The sequence below is a fragment of the Varanus komodoensis genome, unplaced genomic scaffold, assembly GCF_004798865.1.
Source record: "Varanus komodoensis strain SLA01 unplaced genomic scaffold, ASM479886v1 scaffold15, whole genome shotgun sequence".
Classification (NCBI taxonomy): Eukaryota; Metazoa; Chordata; class Lepidosauria; order Squamata; family Varanidae; genus Varanus; species Varanus komodoensis.
Genome location: NW_025335440.1, coordinates 23,092,938 through 23,116,242, shown reverse-complemented (window position 1 = coordinate 23,116,242; position 23,305 = coordinate 23,092,938). Strand labels below are relative to the sequence as shown.

Sequence of the window (23,305 nt, the reverse complement as noted above, 5' to 3'; positions counted from 1 at the left end):
TTGTCCTCTTAATTAAACTTTCCTCTTTACACTGCCAGGTTTGTACCTTATTTTTTGTATATTGTATTGTATTGTTTTACTGGTTTTCTATGGTTCTAATGAATTGTATTTGCTGTTTTAATTGGTCAGATGTTTTATTGTAAGTTGCCCAGAGAGCATCATGGTTTTGGAGTGGCATACACATGCAATAAATAAGTAAATAAATAAATCACTGTTGGTATGTTTTACATTGTAAGCCACTTAGGAAGGCCTCAGCAATTATAGGCAGCCTATAAAAACAAATAAATAAATAAATGGCGCTTTAAGTTAGTCATGATTAACTTAGTCTGATCCTGGATCCAGCTCCTAGATTTTCTGGGAAAAAAACTCCTCTTTCTCTCCCTCTTGCTCTTTTACCGCTGATTTTTTTTCTGGTATGTTTGGAACTGCATGGCAATTTACACCATTTGACTATAAAAAGTTGTCACTAATTAGAGAGAAAACTTGGTTGTTTGCATTCATTCTCTGTTCAACTTTGTTATGTGATTATCTTTTGAGAAATACTATTGCAGAGTACAGTAGCCGCTAATCTCTATGAAGGCAATTAAACCATCCTTGCACTTTATGTAATTGCTATAGCTGTTTGCTGCAGAGAAATTCTAACTCATTTTCTTGCTTATTAGCACATAATATTTATTAACTAGGGACTGTGTTGAAAGTGTGGTCAGCTCTGCATGTGTATATTCTTTGTGCTTTTTAATTTTCTATTTTCAGTGTGATCATGATGAATTCCCATGGAACAAACTAGCAATTTGTGTACCTGCATATAATTTTGTGGACCAACAGATGGCAAGCACTTGCTGGTTTGTTTTTTAAACTCTGGAAAACGTGTATGAATTGGATCCAGGAGTGTTCTTGTGCAATGAAAGGCATTTTCCATGTTGTTACTAACCTGAGTGGTTTGTAATGATGGAGAAGCAAAAAGCAAAAAACACACAGTGATGATTGGCTATGGACCCCAGCGTTGAATGAACAAAGTAAGAACTCATCACCCAACCTGCTGGATAACTAATAACCTGTTATTAACTAAGGAGTGCAAACAAGGCTGGAAAGGGGTAGGGCAAACAAAACCTGGGTTTCTGTAGAATGCTGTAGAAGATGGCAAGAAGGAGGTGAGAGATGTTAGTGGGGAATCCAAATGTATGGCAGAGCAAAGGTGAAATGAAGGTCTCTTTTGGGAATCAAGAATATGGAAAAAGGAGAAAATCATGGAGATTTCTAACAGCGGGCATGAAAACAAATACAAATTGCAGCCTGAAGGCAAGAGAGTCAGGAAAATCTCAGGCCCAGAGACAAATCTAACCCTCCTTGACCTTCTGAGGTTTCCAGAGGGTCATGCCCTCTTGCTCTAACCCCTTTCAATAGTTTGGAGGTTTCCTAATGATTGTGTAGAAGGTTGCAATGCATCTTGTAGGCTTGGTTACTGCCAGCAGGAGCTTTAACATCCCTTTGCCTTTGGTTCTGCCAACTGCTGGAACTGGAGTGCAGCTCCTGAGAACTTCTCCAAAACAGAATGTGGTCCTTCATCTGATATCAGGTCACCTTTAGAGGCTAAAAGAAGCTGGAGAGTGGAGAGAGCCCTCAAATCCTCTAAATAGTAGATGGCTGAGAAAAGACAACACACTAGCACTCCCTGGGATTCTCAAAGAGTAGAGCTACTTAGGGTACACTGCGATGTGCATTAAAAGAGAATAAAGTCATACAACTGCCAGCATTCCCCATCCTGCTATGCTGGTGACTTCTTTCTATCTGAAGATGCACAGGGTTTCTGGGGTGGCAAGGGATGGAGCAGGACTTACCAAAGCCACTTCAGGTCTTTTGAACTTCTTAATCTACCATCTTGTATTTACTTTCCATCTTTCATGAATCATGGGCCTAAGGAGGTCTTTCACCTCTATTTTCCTTTATCTTTGAACAGAAGACTAAAGGATATGTTAGTGATAGTACAGTTGACAGGTGCGATGTATAACTACATGTAGTTTAAAAATAAAGGGCTAGAAGTCTTGTATTGAATGCTTAACAGTTCAATTAGCTGCCTTTAGTTTTTTCTTTCTGTAGAATTGATGAATCAAAAGGGTTTGATGTGCTTCTTCCTCAGGTGCTGTCATAGAAGTGCAAATGAACTATTTCTGACTTGGTGAAAGGGATGTGGGAGAAATTTGTTCAGCTTGTATTTTAATATGATTCTTTTTGAGTCATCCTTTTGGAACCAAGATGCAAACCAAAATGCTTTCATCTTTGAATTTTGTAGTACAGTTCTCCAATAATAGTAGTGATGCTGCTGTTACTGCTGATGCATCTATTCAGGGAAAGTGTGCACAAAAATGTGTACACTAAAGGAAATAATATGCAAAAATTCACAGTATTAGGGGAAATTTCTTTGTAAAAATGCTTATATTAGTAGAAATTCACATACATTTTCATGTTGAATTTTGCGGGGCGGGGGGAAGAAAATTGATGCAGAAATGAACTTAGGTTTGGAAAAATGAGAGACAGAGAAGCCATGATTAACAGAATTCTCCATTCCTACTTAGCACTGTATTCCTGCATGAGAAAAGAAATCCAGAGTGTGCTTCTGTTGTGCAAGGCATTGTGGAAACTCTTGCTTAATTGCAGACACTAACACAATAGTCCAGGGCCAGAATTTCTTCCACTTTCTGCATCCAGCCTGACATATTTAAGCAAAATTAACTTGCCACATGGACATTTCTGTTTGAGATGATTCATCGATACACAGTCAGAAATAGCTGTATATCTGACACAGAAAATGTGCCTAAATCACATTTAACAAATCTTAATAATATTGTGATGAGTAATGTCTTTGGTAGCACAGTGTGGCAGGTTTATTTTGAAAGGGAAAGGTCAGAAGGGAAGATGTATTGCCTTGTAACTCTTGTATTTACTAACTATCTGGGGATTTAGGCTGAAAGTTTGGGAGGCTAAATTCAGTATGGGAGAAGAGTGTGCTGTAAAAAGCATGAGAAAGGGTGTGTGATACTTTTGCTGGTCAGGTTTAGCAGTCCTGTTAAACCATAGTTAAGTGCAGGGATCCCCACTGTGGTGCCAAGGGGGACCTCCGCCAGTGCCCCTGGTGTGCTACCCTCCCTGCCTCCTTTCCCTTTCCCAGCTCCTGTCCTTGCTGCTCCTTTCTCTTCCCTGCCACTAGACTAGCTCTTTCTGTCCTGCCCCCAATCCCTCTTTAGCTTACTTTTGACCAGGCAGACCCCTGTGGCAGCCATATGATGGGACTGGCCATGGGAACCATTTTGTGATAGTGCTTATAGCAATTTCTTGAATTCCCAAATGTGGTTCTCCCATTCTCTTCTATTATTAAGGAGCTATTAACTCTTCATGACTCATAGCTCCAGATAGAGAGTCCTGTGCTGAAAATACAACAGTGCTGTAAAGAGTGCCTTGAAGGCTTTCTATTTTGAGCCTGTAGGCCTCAAAGTCTGAGGAACTTTAAGAGATCCAGGTGTTTTGATGTAGCCTCTCTCAACCAGGTGCCTTCCAGGTTTGTTGGACTACAACTCCCATCACACCAAGCCAGCAGGGCAATGGGTGATGGGACATGTAGACTAACACATCTGAAAAGCATCCGGCTGGGGAAAGCTGCTCTAAGGCTGCACATTGATCTTGCTTACATTCAGAACCACACGCAGAACAGTAGACTTGAAAGGGGTCTAGAAAGCCATCAGACCCAACCCCCTGCTAGGCAGAACACCAAGTTATACCATCCCATTCAGATGTCTGTCCAGTTACATCTTGAATGCCTCTAGTGTGAGAGAGCCCACAACCTCCCTCGGTAATTGGTGCCATAGTAATGCTGCTCTAGCAGTCAGGAGATTTTGGAGTCAGGCTTCCTGAAACTTGAGCCCGTTATTCAATGTCCTTTACTCTAGGATGATATAGAAGAGATTTTGTCCTTCCTCTTTGTGACAGACTTTCAAGAACTTGTAAAGTGCTATCATATCCCCATTCAGTTTCTCTTCTCGAGGCTGAACATGCTGAGTTCTCTTGATCTTTCCTCATAGGACTTTGTTTCCAGACCCTGCATCATCCTTGCTCCTCTCCTCTGAACCCTTTCCAGCTTGTCTGCATCTAAGTTAAATTGTGGTTCCCAGAACTGGAGACAATGTTCCAGATGAGGTCTGACTAGTACTCAATACTGAGGAACTAATACTTCACATGGTTTGGAAGTATTAGTTACCCTACTAGTACTGTTAATACAGCTTAATATAGCATTTGCCTTTTTGCAATCACATTACATTGTTCGCTCATATTTAGCTTGTGATCTACAACAGTTCCAGGATCCTTCTCATTTGTAGGATTGTTGAGCCAAGTATTACTCATCCTGTAGTGATGCATTTGGTTTCTTTTTCCTAGGTACAGGACTTGACATTTGTCCCTATTGAATTTCATTCTGTTGTTTTTAGCCCAGCATTCTAATCTATCAAGATCTCCTAGGAACTTCTGTCTTTGTGGAAACTTGCTATCCAACACAGTTTTGTGTCATCTACAGATTTGGTAATCGTTCCCCATATTTCCTCATCCAAATCTATAATAAAAATGTTGAAAAGCACTGGCCCCAGGAGAGAACCCTGCAGCACTCAACTTGTTACCTCTCCTCAATTCGTGAAGGTGCCATTGATGAGCACTCTTTGAGTCTGATTTTGTAGCCAATTGTGGCTCCACCTAATAGTTGCTCTAGCTAGCCCACTTTTTGCTAGTTGAATGCCATTGGGCACTTTGTCAGACACTTTGCTAAAGTCCACAGCATTCCCCCTGTCCATCTGGGAAGTTACCCAGTCAAAAAAATGAAGGTAGATTAGTCAGGCAGGATTCATTCCTGAGAAATCCATTTTTGCTTCTAGTGATCTCTGCACTATTTTCAAGGTGTTTGCAGACTGTTTTTTAATTTGTTCCATAATTTTTCTAGGGACTGGTCTGTAGTTCCCAGGTTCTTCTCTGTTTCCTTTCTTGAACATAGGGACAACATTGTCTCTCACATTCACAAGATTTAGTACTTGTAAATCTAGGGAAATAAATAAGATCAAGTAATGTTGTGCAGTGGAAATACAATATACCACTAATGGCAGCTGCCCATTGTCCCTTTCTCCAGGGGCCAGGCATTTGACTAGTCAAAATAAAGTTTGACCAAGAAGTCTTGAATGACAAAAAAGATATTTAACAACAGGTTTGATATTTGTGCTTATCATATAATTGACTATTAAATTTGTGAAACAGCTTTAAATTAGCTTTATTCATTACTAATAACCTAAAGTATTAGGAATAGGCATAGGGAGGAGGGTGGAGAGTGAAGCAGAATAAATAGGGGTAACAACTTAGATGAATATTTATTAATTTATTTATATTGATCAATTTATACTGCTTCTGTGCTACCCTTCAATCCACAATTTCCTGGATGATTCACAATAAGTGTGACCAATGCTATTTTGTTGCGTCAGCTAATTCTTTCTTTCTTGTGTTCTTTCACTGAATTTGGCTAAGTTTGGCTAATGTTAAACAATGGTGTTACCCAACAGCTGGCTGCTTTTAAAAACTACATTGGGAGCACAGATCTTGTTTCCTAGGGTACAATCCTATACATGTTTAGATTGGAAAAAGTCTTAAATTCTTAGTATGTACCAGCCAGCTCTACTCTTCTCTCTAAACATGCATAGGATCATGCCATTTCTCAGGCATTGGAAATAAGATGCATGCAAGACCTGCTGGCTTGAATAGATTGACGCTCCAGAGCAGACCAGTGGAGCACAGGGGATGCATCAGGTGACAGAGAATTGTTCAAGATTATTTCTTTTCCCATTCTGCTGGTAAATACCTTCCACTGGCAAGTGGAGTGAGGACGGTTGGATAGTTTGAATGTTAATATTTATAACCCAAAAGATCAATGATCAATAGTTCAAAAAAGGAGAACAAAAACCATGATGGAGACCTATTTAATCAGCTTGGCCTTTTAACACATGGGATTTTCCCCCCCCAAAAATGACCTGGGATTCTCATTTTATGAGAAGTGAGCCAGTGTGGTATAATTGTTAAGAGCATGGGACTGGGACTCAGCTGATCTCCACAGTATCTGTATTCATTTCTTCCTCTGCTGGCAAGAACCCGCTTTCAACTGCTTGGATATTGTATTTTATTCTTTCTATTGTATTTCTTCTTTTAACCATCTGTGAATTGCCCAGAGAACATGTGCTATTGGGTGGCCAGATAAACAGAAATAAAGAGTAAAACTGTATAAAGTACAAGTCAAGCTAGCATTGATCAAATATTCTTTCTGACCAGAGCAACAGCTCAGTTCTTGTCCGTTTTGCTCTTTCAGCAGGACTCAGACTGTGCCATGTCAGCATGGTGTAGCAGTGGGAATTTTGGACAAGGACGGAGGAATTCCAGGTTTAAAACCCTACCGTGGCATTTGCTGGTTGGCCTGAATGCCTGTTGGGTGACTTTGGGGCAGTCCTTATGTCTCACTAAGCCTACTTCATAGGATGGGTGTGAAATAAAGCCTGGAGTAAGAGGAGAGGAACTCTGTGAAGGAAGGCTGAATATAATTGAAATGAATAACAGTTGTGTGCCTCTCCTCTTTTCACATTATGGTGTATTATATACACCACATCTGGAGAATGTCTTTCTGCCCCAGGGCCAAATTCAGTGTTGAAGGTGCTCTTAGGGTTTGTATTCCAGTGTGGGTGTAGCCAAAGGCAAAAGGGATGAGGCCAAAGTACCAGCATATTCTAACTAAAAACTCTTTCTGCCAGTAATTAATCCTTAGGAGATGCATTTCAGCTTTTAGAATGTGAGGGGGAATGCATGAAAGGAGGGGAGTCACTGAATGATTGGTGCTGGAGGATAGGCAGAGGAAGGTAACATGTCCATTTGAAGTCTCAGGTGGGCTGGATTTGCCCAGGAAAGGAAGGTTTCTCACTCCTGATATACACCAAAGAAGAAGAACCTGTGGCATGATGCTGTTGGACTACAGATCCCATCTTGGCTAAGACTATGTTTGCTGGGACTCTTGGCTTTTGGAGTCCAAAACACCTGAAGGGCCATAGGATCCTCACCCACAATTCCCTTTGCCCTTTGCTGAAAGTGATGTGCCTTTTCTACTCATGTTTGTCACTCTGTGCTGTAAAACCAGTGCTGTTTTCCACATGCGAAGGAATTTTAAAGGTTACTGGGGCAAGACTGCTATGTTCAGAGTACAAAACAATGATCTCTTTTTACCAGTGTGAATAAAGTCTGTACTTGAACTGGGGATGGGTTTTGTGTGTATGTGTGTGCGCCTCCTCCTCTTTTCTTTTTTGGTTGGCAGTAGAATGATCTGGCTTCAATATTTCATGTGTTTGCCTGGTGTGTTAAAAATTTTGAAGAGATATTTGTCAAGGGCATTAAATAAGGTTAAGCTTGATTGAGTGTGTATCAGATGTACAAGTGTGATGCTGTAAAAAATTGAAGCCAAGCTGCGTCTTATCTTTTTCTCCCTCATTGGTTTTGATAACTTCTATATTAAGGAGAAATAATCCTGAAGGAAATATTTGATGCATATCTTATCTGAATGGAAAAGTAGATTTTATGATTTTTAAACTTTCAGAGTAACTTAATTTGTGTTAAGTAGCAAGAAAGATAAAATTTAATTCTTGATGAATATGAGGGTTTTGAAAGGAAAAAACCCAAACAAGATTATTATTAAAGGAATGCTTTGAGGACTGCAAGGGACCTAATGTTTTAAAATATGAACAGCAAAGTCCAATACAGAAGCTTTAGAAGCAGTGCAAATGAAACAGGTGCTTAACTATGTGCAGTTCTTCAGTCTGCTCATGATCTCTCTTAACCATGATTGAGAGGTCCTTTCATTATGGCACAATGCAGACATAAAGTTTAGAAATCTTAATAATATCTTTGAGAGATTGGGAGCAGCTGCTGACTTTTTACGCTCTCTCCCCTCCTTCTCATACAGTTTCTCTTTTCCACATTACTCTTGGTTTATATCTGTGCAGAGGTTAATGCTAACTGTGGTACTACCCTTTAAACTTTAAGGGTGCAGTCCAGTGCCCTTCACCTATAGGCACTCAGTACTTGGAGGCTTACGTGTATTTAGTGCACAGAGTGAAGTGTACTGATGGTGATCTCTACTGTCACTGACCTTCCTGCTGTATTTTTTTTTTTTTTTTTTTTTTTGTTAGACAGCCCTTTTGGGCCATCTGGATTAAGCACCAGGAAGGGGAAGGGGGAGAGACATCGATAGGAATTGGTGTTAAGTCATTGGCTCCCACTTCCTTCCCTTCCTCTTGTCACAGCACTCTGCTTTTCATCCTTCCAAAGGCCCAGTTGGGACCTTGGAGAGGAAGTTGGTATGGGGTTTTCCACCCCAGCTACCAGTGGGGTGGAACATGGACATGACCTGCACAGACATGGCTAGCTAGCTGTGGAGATGGGGCTCTGAAAAATCCTATGGTCCCACAGACGTCATCAGGAGGCCATAGGATTGCACCCTAAACTGGTTAGCATAGACTTTGGTGAAGTCAGGGCTTTGGAACCTCAGGTCTATGGGTCCAAATTCAGGCCTTCAGTATTCCTCGGACAGCCATACTCTTTTTCACCAATGGCAGATTTTGTGAGGTTTCCTTGCTTTTGTGCAGCTTTCCCCCTCTCTAGAACATTGAAATGCCTCTCCTAAGCATTGGTTACTGGTAGGAAGAGCAGGAAGAACTTTAACCTAAAATATGGTGGTATGTTTTGGTATTCTTGGCCTTGCCCCTTTTGTCTTCAGCCTCACCCATGGAACATAGCTGTTCCAAGGTGGAATATGGACTGAAAGGGGTTCAACATCCCTGGGTAAATCACAGCAACAGCTGAAAAGAGGAGAAGGACAGTGTTCGATGTCTTTTTTATACAGAAAGGCAGAGGAAGTCCTCCTGGTTTCTTAATCATGACTGAGGAGTAAATTTTATTTTTGCATTTGGAAGTTTTTTCTCTGACATAAACTATTACAGTAATCCTTCTCTGTCAATCTGAAAATTCTGCCATTTGTAATAGTATGTAGGTAGCTGTAAGATATGCCATTGTAGTCTTATGTTGATTTTTCATGTACAAATTTGCTTTTCATTAGAAGGTTTGATATTTTTATGTTAGCATATATATTTTGCAAGGTGGTCATTCATCCACATATGCATCACTTGATGACATGATGTATGGAATCACAACTGTCCGTTAAGAAGGCCTTTCATATTATTTTATATTAGTACAAATGCAATAGCCTTTTCTGGATGTAGTTCCTACATTTCATGTATTGCAACCATGCATGTGTGAATCAGCATGCAGTTTCACTCCATACCAGTTATAAGGGTGGGAATGTGTCTGATTCTGAAGAGGTCCACTGTCTTGTCACATAGGGTCCTCTGTCTATGAAATTTATTCAACATCATTTAAGGTGAATTCACCCTTTTGCTTTACATGTGTGAAGACCCAGATTGAAGTCAGTTAGTTGCTAGTGTTGGTCTTATGGAGGCAAAATCCAGGGCCTTACAACTCTGGGAGCCTCAGAGGTCCACTCAAAAATTGTGTTTAAAATGTGAAACTATACATGCTGCAAGTATTTCTTTCTCTATCAAATAAGATTAGATTAGCATACAGGGTTCCCCCCCTAACTTAGCAGGAATGTGTAAGAGTTGTAAATCATGAAAGGGCAGCAGCGTGTATGTGGAGAAGAGAAACGTTAGTTGTGTGCTTCAGAATTGAAGCAATACATGTGGCAGACTGAAAGCAGGTGGCATAAAACCTTTAGGGCCAGGTTCTTAATTGATACTGTCACTGGCTAAATTCCTAGCATCATCAGTTAAGATATGAGGGTCCAGCAACCTCTGCCTTGAATCTTAGAGCTCCGTGGCCAGTAGGCCATAGTATAGAGATGTCAATGATATGTTTTGATAGAAGGCAGCTCTGATTTGTAGAGTGTTTATTGCTAAGAAGAATGGAAAATTCTGAGAGCTGTTTCAAAGTTGCAAAAGACCCATGAGAGAGGAGGGATCTCTTACTCAGGGAAGAATGTAAAGCATTAATTTATATTTGTTTCCTTCCTTGCCTTTGAAAGTAAGGGCACAATCCTATGCATTCTTAGGCAGAAAAGGGCTTACAACTCCTAGTATTCCCAGCCAGCACGTCCGAACCCACGGAAGATTGTACCCCAAAGTTCTCCATAAATCCCACTGTGACATTCTTGTAGGTAGATGCATTTAATTGAATATACAATATCCTGCATTAGAGTTCAAGCTAAGTTCATTGTAGTTCCTGTTTAAGCATATTTTGCATCCAAAATGAGAAATAATTAGTAAAAGAAATGTATTCAGATAGTCTTTTTCAGAATGCCAAATCTGTTGTTTTCACTTTGTCAGATAAATTGGTGATACAGGCAGTTGTGCTAGTTTCTTTTGTTCTCTCATATATACACATACACTAAACATATTGTTTCTTTCAACTTTTGGCATACTGGATCAAGACTATCAAGGACACATGGTTACATTTGGCATTTGTTTAAAGCTGCTGCTTTTCCAAGAATAGCATGCAACCCAAATCATAAGCAGCTGTTTACTAATATGACCACAGATAACCTTTAACCTTGGCTAGGAAACTGATATAAACACCCCTTGGTAAAGAATGTACATTTCACAAGGACCACAGATAATCATTTTCAGTGTTAATGTGCTAACAGCTAGAGAAGCATGCTGCTGACATAGTGAATGTAGTACTTTTTATGTTAACTTGATGTCAGGCACTTTTAAACATGGCCCTTTGCCCATTTTCCGTCATGCAAATGCTGCCTATGGAGCCTAAAATCAATTTATCTTTTAATCTCCAGCTCCCCTTTGACTCATGCACTTCTCTCTCCTGTCTGCTTACTCCTTGCACACATATTTAAGTTTCTAAAGGAGCTCTTGATTAAGATGACCTTGTGTCTGCTGCATTTGGTGCCACCAGGGCCTTTCCTGAATTACTGGCTATAATCAGGTAGCAGTGGCTATCTTGGTGACAGCTATGGAGTAGTAATTTATATGGCTTTCCTGTAAGCCTGCCAAGCTTCAGGGTGGTTGGCAAGCTCATTGTGGCCATGGTAGGGTCTTGACACATCCCATTCTTATGCGGTGTAGACTGTTTTCTCCTAGATGCCATTATGCAAACCTATAATTTTCTCCTCTCTGGGAATTTGTGAATACAAACAGCAAATTGCAGTAATGGAGCAGGTAAATTGTACAATTTGCCTTTTTAAAAAACTTGGCCTGGGATTTCATGATTGTGGGATTGCTTACAGCGTGAAACAAACATTGATTTCTAACCCAGCAGGAAAGTTTTTACAGAGCTCTCTCAATCTACACACCCTTTTCTCCTTAGGCAAGAGGAAACGAGTGTTGCTCTTAACTAGTGATAGTGTGGCTGGGTGTCCTTTTTACAGATGACAGTTTTCTTTTTGACGTGTCCAGTTTGAGTTGATAGATAATAAACCATAAGAAATGTTTCCCTTCCTTGGTTAGCAGCACCTGGCCAGCAGGCTGAAGAGGCAAGCACACCTGGTTGGCACAGTATAGTGAGATGCACTGTGTTTCTATTTAAATTGTAATTGTTTACATGCACATGCAAAATTTGAGCAAATTCACATCTTTCACTTTTTGGATGATGCGTTTCTTCTTTTTTGATGCTTCAGGAGTGGCTGCCCTGTCACACACACTCTTTCTCACACACTCAGGCTGTGTCATGTGTCTCTTTCATATTGTTAAAGCATGTAAAGGGACACCAAGATAGAAATGGGCATCACACTCTGCCAAAGCCTGTGTGGAATTCTAAGAGTGGTGACTCCGCACTTTGGTATTTGTCCTTGAGGGGAATCAGGGCCGATTAGCAGACAATCCTCCTCATTGACCTTCATTAATGAACATGTTCACTGTATCCTTTTATAGTGATTCTTTTTTTCATATTCAGATTGCACAGGCTGTAATGTGGAGAGGTCACAGCATTGAATTTTACTATTTTGGCTGGTTCTGTTCCAGGGAATAATAAATAGTTCCATATATCTTTTAATATATAATGTAAGCACATAGCCATCACAGTAACTTATAAGCATATTTATAATCCTTACAAACCATACTTTATTCATGCAATATCTTTTCAGTTGCTAGTTTTAGCTAATAGCTGCATCTTGACAATTTAATGAGACAGATTCTTTGAAGTACTCCAACAGCAGAACAAGATAGGTTGCTCAAATATAATAAGTAATATCTTAAACTTGTTTGCAGTACCTGTTTCCTGTGGTTGAATTGAAGACTAAACTAGGTAAAAATTGTATTAAAAAGGGTGTGACGTAATGAGAAATTAGGTGTTACCCTTGATTGTACTACCATATTTCCCTCACCTCGCTACAGTCTTGCTGGAATACTGTGACTTTTGGTGGATGCATTTACAAGAAATACACAGTTTTTCTAAAGTTAAAATGAGCATTAAAAATCAAATAAAGAATGGGTTACATTATTCTATAATTATCTTTTAATTGTAAGTTAGCTTTCATGGATAAATTATGTGGTGTGATGTGCTCCCCAAGAGCAAAAAGAGGTACAACTTTGACTGTATATTAGTATAAAAACTTGGCTTTCTTACAAATAATCTGTAAGGTCTTCCACAAAAAGGACCAATCCATGAAGTCCAGGCCCACTTTAAGGTGCTTACTTTGACATATAAAGCCCATATAAAGCTGATGGAGTATCTCCTTGCGTATACACCTGCCCAGGCCTTAAGGTCATCATCAGAGGTCCTTCTCTGGGAGCCACCTCTGAAGTATATAAGGAGGGCGACTACTAGGGGAAGGGCCATTTTGCCTGTGGCACCCTGCTTGTAAGAACCACCTTCTGAGAGAGTGTGCCTGGCACTGATGGTCTATGCCAGTGGTGGTGAACCTGTGGCACATGTGCCACAGTGGGCGCACAGAGCCCTCTCTGTCCACACGCGAGCCATGTCGTGCCAGTATTGCCCCAGCAGCCGAGCATCGGATAACAGCCCACATAGGGGCGATGTGCATGCTTGGAAAGGAGTAGAAATGCCAGGCAATGACATCACGAGCAATGACTCATTTGCCACTACTCGTCCGAACTTTCATATGGCCAGTCAGTGAGCTGCCAAGGACACACACACACACACACATATATATATATTTTTGCTTGGACTGGCTGTGAGTTGCTTTTTCCAAACTAACACCTCAGTTTTTGGGTTTTATTGCAGTATTGACTCTTTGCAATAAATAAGTGGGTTTTGAATTGCAGTTTGGGCACTCAGTCTCTAAAAGGTTCATCATCACTGGGTTAGGGTTAGAAAAATGAGGTGTCCTGGTATGATTTTGATAGTTGGAATGTGTTTGGAATGGCCAGAAATGATGAGCAGTGCAGAAAAAGCTACTCAAGGAAGGCTTTTTCAAAATCACCCTCTTTTCCATGGAACTTTCACCCTATATTAGGGTTAGGGGTGTGCACCAGGGCAGGGTTAAGGTTAGAAAAACAAAATGTCCTGGCATGATTTTGATGGTTGGAATGTGTTTAGAATGGGTAGAAATTCTGTGCAGAAATAGATATTCAAGGAAGGCTTTTTCAAAATCTCTCTCTTTTTAATGCAACTTTATCCTTATATTAGGGTTAGGGGAGTGCCCCATAGTAGAGCTAGGGCAGTGGTGATTAACCCATGGCACGTGTGCCACAGCTGGCACTCTAGCTGCAACTTGTCTGAGCTTTCGCATGGCCAGTCAATGCTCTACCAAGTGTGTGTGTGTGTGTGTGTGTTTGCTTGGACTGGCTGTGAATTGCTTTTTTCTAAACTAAAACCTCAGTTTTCAGGTTTAATTGTAGTGTTGGCACTTTGCAATAAATAAGTGGGTTTTGGGTTGCAGTTTGGGCACTCATTTTCTAAAAGGTTCGCCATCATTGGTTTATGCATTTCAGCACAAGGTTAAAACCATTTTTCCCTCCATTGTTGAAATTTAAATATTTTGCTAGTATGTTTTAGATTTTCTGTGGTGCTATGGATTAATTATCTATTTAATTTTTTTCTGTTACTGGTTTTATATGTTGTTTTATTGTTATTGGTTATCTTTTTGAATTATTAGTGTAATTTTTCTCTTGCTTTATTTTAGTTATGATGGTTGTTTATATATTAAATTGTAAACTGTCCAGAAAGCCGATAGGCTAAGGGAATGGTATTAAATGTTTTAAATAAATAAATAATAAATATCCTTATTTTTAATGTTCTAGGAACCTATTGCAAAAGAATAATTCTACAATATTGTTGTAAGCTCATTTTTTTTTCTGTTTTTAGGTCTCCCAAAATCACCATTAGCAAGATGTTATTCTGTTGTAATGCCCCATCATGCATCATGCATTGATGTCAGAGTCACCAGGCCATCGGACTGGAGTCTAGAGTTCCCTTATATGAACCTGGGTAAGTGTATAGATGTGCTGAGTATATAAAGAAGATAATTATCTACCAAATCTTCTTGAAGGCTGACTTTTGTGATCATTATGTAATTTTCATTGGGCTCTTAAAGAATAATGGTCCTTGGTTGGAACAGGTATGAGATTTGAATGCCAATTGTTTGGAGGCTTTCCATATCAATTATATTGGACTCTGTGGTATACATTAATTAATTAATATTTTATCTCTCTGTTCTGCAAAAAAGGATATTTAAGTCAGCTACTGATAAATGTCTAATATAAGCAGAAATACAACTGAAACATAAAAATATCCTGAAAACCCAGTTAAAGCACATCAGTTAAAAGAAATAAAATGGAACCCATTCCAGCTCCTTGCAACAGCAGCCCAGTTTAGATCTTAAAGGCCTTTCTGAACAAAAAAGTTTTTGCCTATTAGTAAAAGTTTCTGAGGCTCAACTGGTTCTGTGCTGTCACCTTTGTCCTTCTGGTTTGGTGCTAAAGTGTTAAATCAGAAGTGCAAGAAATATACTATAGTACCACATAGTCTAGGAGAATGTCAAACTCAAATCCAACCCAGGCAGCAAGGGCCATTCTTGTTTATGTTCAGTTAAGGCTGAAGATGAAGATGCATGTTTGCCTTAAGAACTCAAATGTGGAATCTTCTCTTACAATTTTTTTTACTAAAATCCTCTTCCATACTGGGTGATTTGAAGGTAACCAATGTAAAGCAAGTTTTTTAAAAAGGCTGAATAAATTTATAGTTCTGTTAGACTAATCAATCCCTGGTATGTTGGCGGAAAGTTTTATTAAAATTTAGAATTGTGAAAAATGTAGAAAAACAAGCCTTTTAAAGAGTGAGTTCACATGACACTGCAAAAAAGAAATTCTGTATAATAACATTTCCAAAATAATTTTAGACAGCAGTTAGGCACATAGTATGATCCGGAAGGCTGCCCCCAGTTTCCTGGCTCTTCCCTACCATCCACATATTGTGCAAAGGTGTCTGATCAGGAGAAGCCTGTGTGCATCACTTCCCATGTGATGAGGAATTGAGGCTTGCAAGTGCCCTAGGTTTTGCAGGATAAAATGATGAATTCTCTTATTGGTTGGTAATTTATTAAAGAGCAGGACTGCAGGAGCAGATGGACAGTTTTCAACATGGAAGGAAGTTGAAGCAAGCAAGATTTTAGTTGTTAGTAAAATAGGACTTGGGACTAGCCAGTTGTCACAATGACTATAGGACGATATATTCCCTGTATGTGCAGATCTGACTGATAGCTGGGAAGAGAGTTGGGCTTGTATCAAGATAGGTTGATTTGCATGTTGTCTGCTTGAGAATGCAGATTATTCTGGACTGAACTACCTACGTGTCACACACACACACACAGAGTCCCTCCCCTCCCCCCCAGTATCTAAACATCTTCAGTGGCTATCATGCAATAACATGCTCAAATAACTAGCATCCTGCATCAGAATAAATATTATGAGTCCTGGGGGCCATTGGACAAAGAAAAGGAAAAGTGTAGTCCTATGTTTTTTAATTGCTTCCCAGCATTAAGAAGGTATAAGGGATGAGAAGTATGGATGAATGTGTTAATTCAGAACCACTGTGTTCCTGTAGTTCAAGTAATTTAGGAATTCCTTGATTTTAAAAAGCATTCCTGTTATTGCAGAGAGCAGTGGAACTGTGTTAGCCGTTTTCCTCTTCCTCTGCAGCTTTGATAAGGTCACTGCTGGTTGGTAGTATATCTGAACCTGGGCAAACTCTGTTTAGGATTCATTATGGTTCACTGGGATAAGCCAGTTTTACACTCTGATTAACAGTATTGGTTTGTGTCAATAAAGTATGGTTAACTCTAATTACAGTTTCTAGTTTGGACATGAGAAACTGTGGTTTGCTGAAAACAAAAGTTTCTCCTTGTAGCCATGCTGAAGAAAGAGAGGGTTGTGCATGGGACCAATTCTTTTGCACACTTAAGCTATGGCTTAGCATTATGTACAAGTGAGGCCAGTGAGAACTAAAGCTAAAAATGTTGAACAGGATTCTAGTTGAGCATCTCTGCATCCAGTTACCCTAAGAAAACAAGAAAAACAAAAACAGCTGGTACATCCAGCAGATTAAACAGTGTGCGTACTATCTGGGTTATCTCCCCATCTCTCCCCTGTCATGTTCCTCCCACCCTCACATCTTTAAAACAGTCACTTCATTGAAAATGATATTTGAGTCTACAAAGAATTCATAGTGAATGGAGAACAGTGCCTAAATGTTCCTTAAATAGGCTCCTGACACACAGGGGTGAAATTCCTGCAGTGTTCCATCTTGTTAAGAATATCATTCTGTGCAGGAGAACTTACCCACACAACGTGGATCACTATAAAATATGCCAGAAAAAACAACATTGCTGCTGTTGAAATAAAAATATGCAGTATTAAATACAGAATTCTGCTTGGGTTTTTTGTTGTTGCTTTCCTGAGAGATCCATGATTTGTGTCCCTGGGTTTTCATAGATGCTCCCCAGGTTGCTGTTTCTCATGTTCCAGTATTCCTGCTGTATGTTTCCCTAGTACTGTCTGGTTTCCACAGTTCTACCTATTTTCCCTCAAGTCTACTCCCCTTACAGCAAGTTTGTAACACATGCAAATAGACCCAGTTTGTTCTCCTCCATGGACAAATGACTTGGAGCCAAATGCTTTCTTTTTTCTTTTTTCAAAAAAGGAATATGTTGGTAACCCAAAGTTTTGATTCTTCCTTGGGCTCGTTTCCTGTTAGGTGAATCCAGGCCTTATACGAAAGACGCACCTGAACTGATTAACTACTTTGTTATTGCAGTGGCAAGACTAGCACCTGGCCTTCTGTATGCAAAGTTAAATGTTGCTTTTGCACATTGCTGGTGTCCGTCAAAACAAGGATGCGATCATCGCTCAGGGATTTTGCAGCGGCCCCCACCCCCTTTGGCAAATGGTCCTCTGTCACCTAAGTTTTAGGTACTTTGGAGTACTAAATAACTGTTTGATTTCCTGTCATCCTTCCTTTTCTATCATCTGGCATTTTAAACAAGTTTGAATAAATCTATTTTGGAAGGAGGAAGCAGATCTCTCCTTTCATCTGTGCTAACTCTGGCTGTCATCCTATACATAGGAGCAAAGTTCTAAGATAATAAGCAAAGCATTTTGGTACTGTCAGGTTTCATTTTCCTAATCTCTCACAGTAATAGTGACAATCTCACATATTGCTTAGGATTCTGTTTTCTGTGGTACCATGATGAAAGCACTGGGAAAACATTTCAAAAATATTTAGAGACAGAGAAGTTGGGTGGCTTGTGCAGGTGGATGTGAGTGTACACATACATATATAGAAGTCTGTATTCCAAGTCTCTGAAAGAACATGGTGTATACTGCTCATAAAATCTCAATTTATTAAATTTTGTGGAAACAATTGCTTGCTATTCTCTGGTGCAACACTGAAGTGAGCTTGAAGCTTATAGAATACTTAATGCCCTTTCTTTGGTACACATAAAAACTCCCCTTTCTATGGAATCAGCCACATATCCTTTGGGGCTGATGAAGTTCATTTGCCCACTTCAAAGAATACGCCAGGATTAATTTGTTAGTATTCTTAAGGTTCTGCAATAGCATGTGGTGTACTTGTACCATGAAAGCTAATATATGCCCTATGACATAAGATAGTGTGGTCAGGTCCAACTTGCAAGATACTAATTAGTAATTTTAGTAATCTTCACAACTTGTCAAAGTATAATTAACTTCTTGCTGCAGATGAGTGGGGATTGGTCAGGGTTCTGAGGCTGAAAGACTATGGCTTACCATAGCATAAGTAAGGGTTGAACTGACTGAAGGTCTGCCTCTTTGCTATTTAAGCTCTACCAGCTTTCTATTTTATTTTTTGCTGAAAATTCCTGAATATTTCTTGGTTTTATTTCTTCATTGGTACCTGTTAAGTTCTGCTTATTGCTCAGCTATATTCATCTTAGCGTCTTAAAAAGGATAACAAATCATTGCGCGTACCTCTGTTCTTCTAAGACTAGTGTTGTTCATGTCTCTGTAGTTTAATAGCAGGTATGCCCCTCTGCACTCTGAGCCCTTCCTGTTCTATATAGTGATAAAGGACTTAGCCAGTTCTGATCCCAAGTGTGTTATTCCTACATAGCACTAAGAAGGGGGTGGTTCCTGACAGAAGGTTAGGGAAGATACTGCAGAGTAGAGAAGTTTTAATCATCCTGCGCATAGCAGTCAAGTTCCCATGACATTATTTATTTATTATTTATTTAGCACTTTTCTGTACTGTCTCATAGCCACATGGATTTCTAGATGGTTTATATAATAAAAAACCCAACAACAACACAAAACATAAACAACACAGTTAAATGCAATTTAGACAATTAAAACCACAATGTCAATAATAAATAGCATAATATCCTAGCAGGAACACCAGATAATAATTCAACAATAGGGTTTACTGTTGTTCTTTAACCTCTGATGAACTCTGGTATGTAACAGGCATATTTTGAATATACAACCCTGATAGGTGTAGTCTTGTGTGAACCTCAGCACTAGGGGTTATTTGAGGGTTAAAGTACTCTCACAGAACCCAACTACCAGCCATGGGTCAGGGTGGGTTTGCATGATGGCAGTTCTGTATTCAAAATAGCAGTTAAATAACCCACAGTGAAAATGGCTGTGGGGACTGGGCCACTTCTTCCGAAGTATTGTATTACAAGGTGGTTACCTCAGCTCTGAATCTGAACTGGAGGAAGAGGCAGGGTCAGGATTCTTGCTGAAATATCAAGGTCAGCAAAAGCCCCATGAAAAGCCAAGCAGCTGGTAAAAAGCAGATTTGGGGGAAGTCACTGAACAGCCAGGTTCAGAGTCAGGGGATGTAATTTAAGTCTAATTGTCTGATGCCAGCTTGAGTGAGTGAAGCCTTGGACTTCATGCCTTCTGACACACAAGAAGAAACCTCCCTCAGGGTGGAGTTTATTTCATTTGGATGGGAAGGGAAGAGAGGGATTTAGTTTGGGATCAGCTTCTTGACTTAAGCAGTATTTTCTCTTTCGCTGTCTCATTAACTAGATGGATTGTCTTTCGCTAATTACCTCTGCAGTACTCCTGCAGCATCACAAAGTTGCGCTAACTCACTTTACCGCAATAAAGTCTGCAGTTCAATACTTTTCACCGTCTTGGATGAGCAAAAGAGAAGGGAAGGCGAGAGAGTGGGAGACTGGTGTGGTATGTTGTGCAAATTGGGTCAGCCCTGCAACCCTACATGATCGTTCCTGCAAGGCATTAGTCCTTGAGCAAAGCAATCCGTCATCTTTTCCCTCACATGCCCACCATAGTTCTGCCTCTGGAAGCTCATCACTCCTTCTGAGATGACTTTAAAAAAATACTAAGACTAATAATAAAATAATCATTACAGCTTGCAAATGTTTACCTTTATTAATCTTCAGGGAGTCCCTGAAACATGTAGAAACTACTAATTTATTTCCTGGTAGTTCTGATTTGCTTCCAAACCAATAGATGAAGTTTGCTAATAGAAGGAAAGGAATAATTGCACCACTGCTTGGAAAAGAAATCAAATCCTTCAGTCTTACAGGATGGAAAGGCAAACTTGTTATGCTGCATTGAGCTTATAAAGTGTGACATTTTCACTGTTTCTGAAGAATTTAAAAAACAATATTGTACTAAATTTTTCACAAAATGAACATAACATAAATGTAGATGGAGACATAAAATAAAATAATTGGAACTGATAAATAAGCAGGAAACATGTCTGCAATATAGTGCAAATGAAGCAAATTATGGAGCAATGATAAAATGCACTGGGAACATTTTTGATAGTGATCCTATGCATAGAAGGCCTACAACTTCCAGCATTTCTCAGCCAACCATAGTCAGCAGCTGAAATTGCAAGGATTTTATGCATACTTTTATATTTTTTGGTTTGTGCTGCTGATTTATTAAGTTCACTGGAATTGTCAGTGAATGGATCTCTCCCACCCAGGTAAGCAGAAAGATTAAAGTATATGGAATTATTACCCTTTTTATTTTTGTGGGCTTGCTTTGTTTTTGCTGGCTAATCTTAAAATAATCTGTTGCTTTTATCTTGAATCAGGCCACATTTAGTGAAATTAATGTAAAGAACATTGTAGAAAACCTTATTTTGTGAAGCCCTTTCCTAGGGTCCTATTTGGTTGTCAGTGTTTACTGCAGGATACTGAAAGCAGCATAAAAATAAGTCGTATTTTCATTTCAGAATTTTGTGACATTAAAAATGAGTACATGCATTAATATTTTAAAAGGAAGCTGAATTAGGTCAATAAATCATATTTATTTCTTCACCAGACCCTTAAAAAATTAATCCATTTGACTCCAAGAAATTTGTTGACAGGCATCATAAGGCAGCATTATACTGCTTTAGGCCATTGCTCCATCTAGTTCATAAAGTGGCAGCAGCTGCCCAGTGTTTCAGACAGCAGCTTTTTCCAGCCCTACCTGGAGGTGCAGAGGATGGCAAGTGGCCTCTTCTGCATGCAGAGCATCTTCACCACCACCAAGCTTTCCTGAAAAACAGATTATCTGGTTAACAGGTTGTTTGCCTAGTAGTGACAGCCTCCAGTATGCCATATCCCAAAATGAACTGTTTTCCTGCAGTTGGTTTTAGCCAATTTTTAATATTAAAATAATAAACAGCAGCTCCGTTTTCCCATTTCCTGTACCACTTGTAAGCAGCAATAGTGCCAATTAAATATTTTGTTCTTTAACCCTTAGAGGAGACAAATATGTGTGGGGGGGGTTAAATTCCCCCTATCAATGTATAGGGGTCCCAATCCAGATCAGAAAGCCTGCTTCTTTACACTAAACAAGGGTTGACAGCTTTTGGCCATCCAGATGTTTTGATCCACAGTTCCCAGCAGCCCTAGTTGGCAAAGCTGATGATGAGGATGTATGGACATTGTAGGCTAAATCATCTGGAGGAATCCAAGTTGCTCACACTTTACCTAGCCCAGTACAGTGTACTCTGACAGATTGTGGCCCTCCAACAGAGTTCTTCCCCATCATTTCAGATTATTTTTTTTAAACTTAAGATCAACTAGGCATTTAATGTAGTTTTACCTGCATTACCTGTATTATCTGAAGGGGAGATCTTGCCCTAGGGGAATTTGACCAACTTCTTTATCTTGCAATGTGGTAAGGAGGGTTTCCCCATACACTGTGTAGAGATAATTATGTCTCTGCATCTGCCAGCATTTTGTACTTTCAAATACAAACGCTTTTGCTTGTGCTTGCAAAATAAGAACTTTAAAAAAAATTATAGTGAGATTCTCTGTTCCATCCTGTTCTGTGTTAAACTGTTCACACTTTTCTTCTCATTCTTTCTGCCATATGTACTAATGTCTGTAACCATAAAACCAAACTCATCTCTGAGATACGGCAGTTCTAGGGTAAAATGATTCTCATATATAGTTTGATGAAAGATTTGGATGCTTTTTCTTCAAATTAAAGGACAGGTCACGTTTAGAAGCAAATTAAATATTAAACAGAAAAATTGTATTGGAGCAATGCCCAGAGACTAAAACTCGGCTGCCAGTAGGTCTGCACCATGTCTTCCTCTGTAGCGAGTTTTAATTCAAGTCATAGTGTTGATAATGGAAGAAATGCTAGCTTCCCTGGATCAAGAGTCTAGTTTTCTCCAGTTTTTGAAGAAGTCTCCAGCGTCAAACAGCAGTACGGTATTTATTGATTAATTAAAACATTTTTATGCCGCCCCATTTGCCGAAGCCTCGGGGCGGCTTACAACAATAAATTAAAACCACATAAATTAAAATATTGTGCTGGATGGCACCTCCCATGATTCCCAACTAGCATGGTCAGTGGTTGGGAATTATGGGAATTGCTTTCCCACATATCTGAGTGGCACCAGGTTGGAGAAGACTGGGTTAATGTATGGAACTAATGTCCTGTGTGCTGGGAAACAGTAGGCTGTGCCCACAGTAATAGCAAGTGGAAGTTGTCATTGTATGGGCTTGTTTGTACTAGGACAAGAAATGAATTACTGGTCTCTATCCAGTTCCAGCTAGTTCTGTGTCTCTATAACTATGTTTCCAATAATGGATATCCTTTTTTGAGATTCTCATCCATGCTGTTCTCAGCTGTAGATTGGAGACATCAGTAATTGCACAAGGTCAGATTCGAAGCAAAGCTGGGCTTTCTCCCATCTCTGTGAGCTCTATCTCAATGCGGAATTAGCATCTTTAAAATGCGTTGCAATGAGTGTTGAGTGCCACTGATGCCAAAGAAGGTTGGAAAGGCTGGAAAAAAATATGCTTTATTCTTGTATTTTTCAGGTACTGTGCTCTAGAAACTTGGGAAATGTATAGATGAAGCATGCAGATAGGGCAAAGACATCTATTAACTTTCCCATGAATAGAAGAAAGACAAGGTACAATCCTGCACACTGTGGTGTGTATTAGCCCTATTAATTTTAGGAGCATTTATGGAATGTAGGTGCTCCATCAGTCTTGTTTGTTAAGGTTAGCTGGAGTCTTCTGCATGCCACTTAATCTCTTCAGGGCTTGTGGATAAATTTTGTACATTTCACTTCTCCAGAAAGTCTAATTAAAAATGGGCACATTCTTATAATACAAGACTGATGCACCTAGTCCATGTACTCTCTGAAATATATTGCAGAAACCATGCATGATGAGAGTTCTGGTCAATGCAGTTGGCATCCTCATTGTATTCTACTGTGTGAGGGATCTTCACGTTTC

The 23,305-nt window shown here is 39.6% G+C and overlaps 1 protein-coding gene across 13 annotated transcripts in view; it reads left to right on the top strand.

Annotated features, from left to right (window-relative positions):
- KIAA1217 (KIAA1217 ortholog) overlaps window positions 1–23,305 on the top strand; it is a 431,120-nt gene that overhangs the window by 11,583 nt on the left and 396,232 nt on the right. For 11 of the 13 annotated variants that reach the window (XR_006414224.1, XM_044425234.1, XM_044425220.1 and 8 more), the window contains one exon: window positions 14,404–14,526. Coding sequence is in view for 10 of the 13 variants with exons in the window: in XM_044425234.1 (XP_044281169.1) it covers window positions 14,404–14,526 (123 nt within the window). In the remaining 3 variants the exon portion in view is untranslated. Of the gene's footprint in view, window positions 1–14,403; window positions 14,527–23,305 lie in introns of those variants that run through there. The other 2 variants (XM_044425224.1, XM_044425223.1) reach the window with 2 other exon arrangements.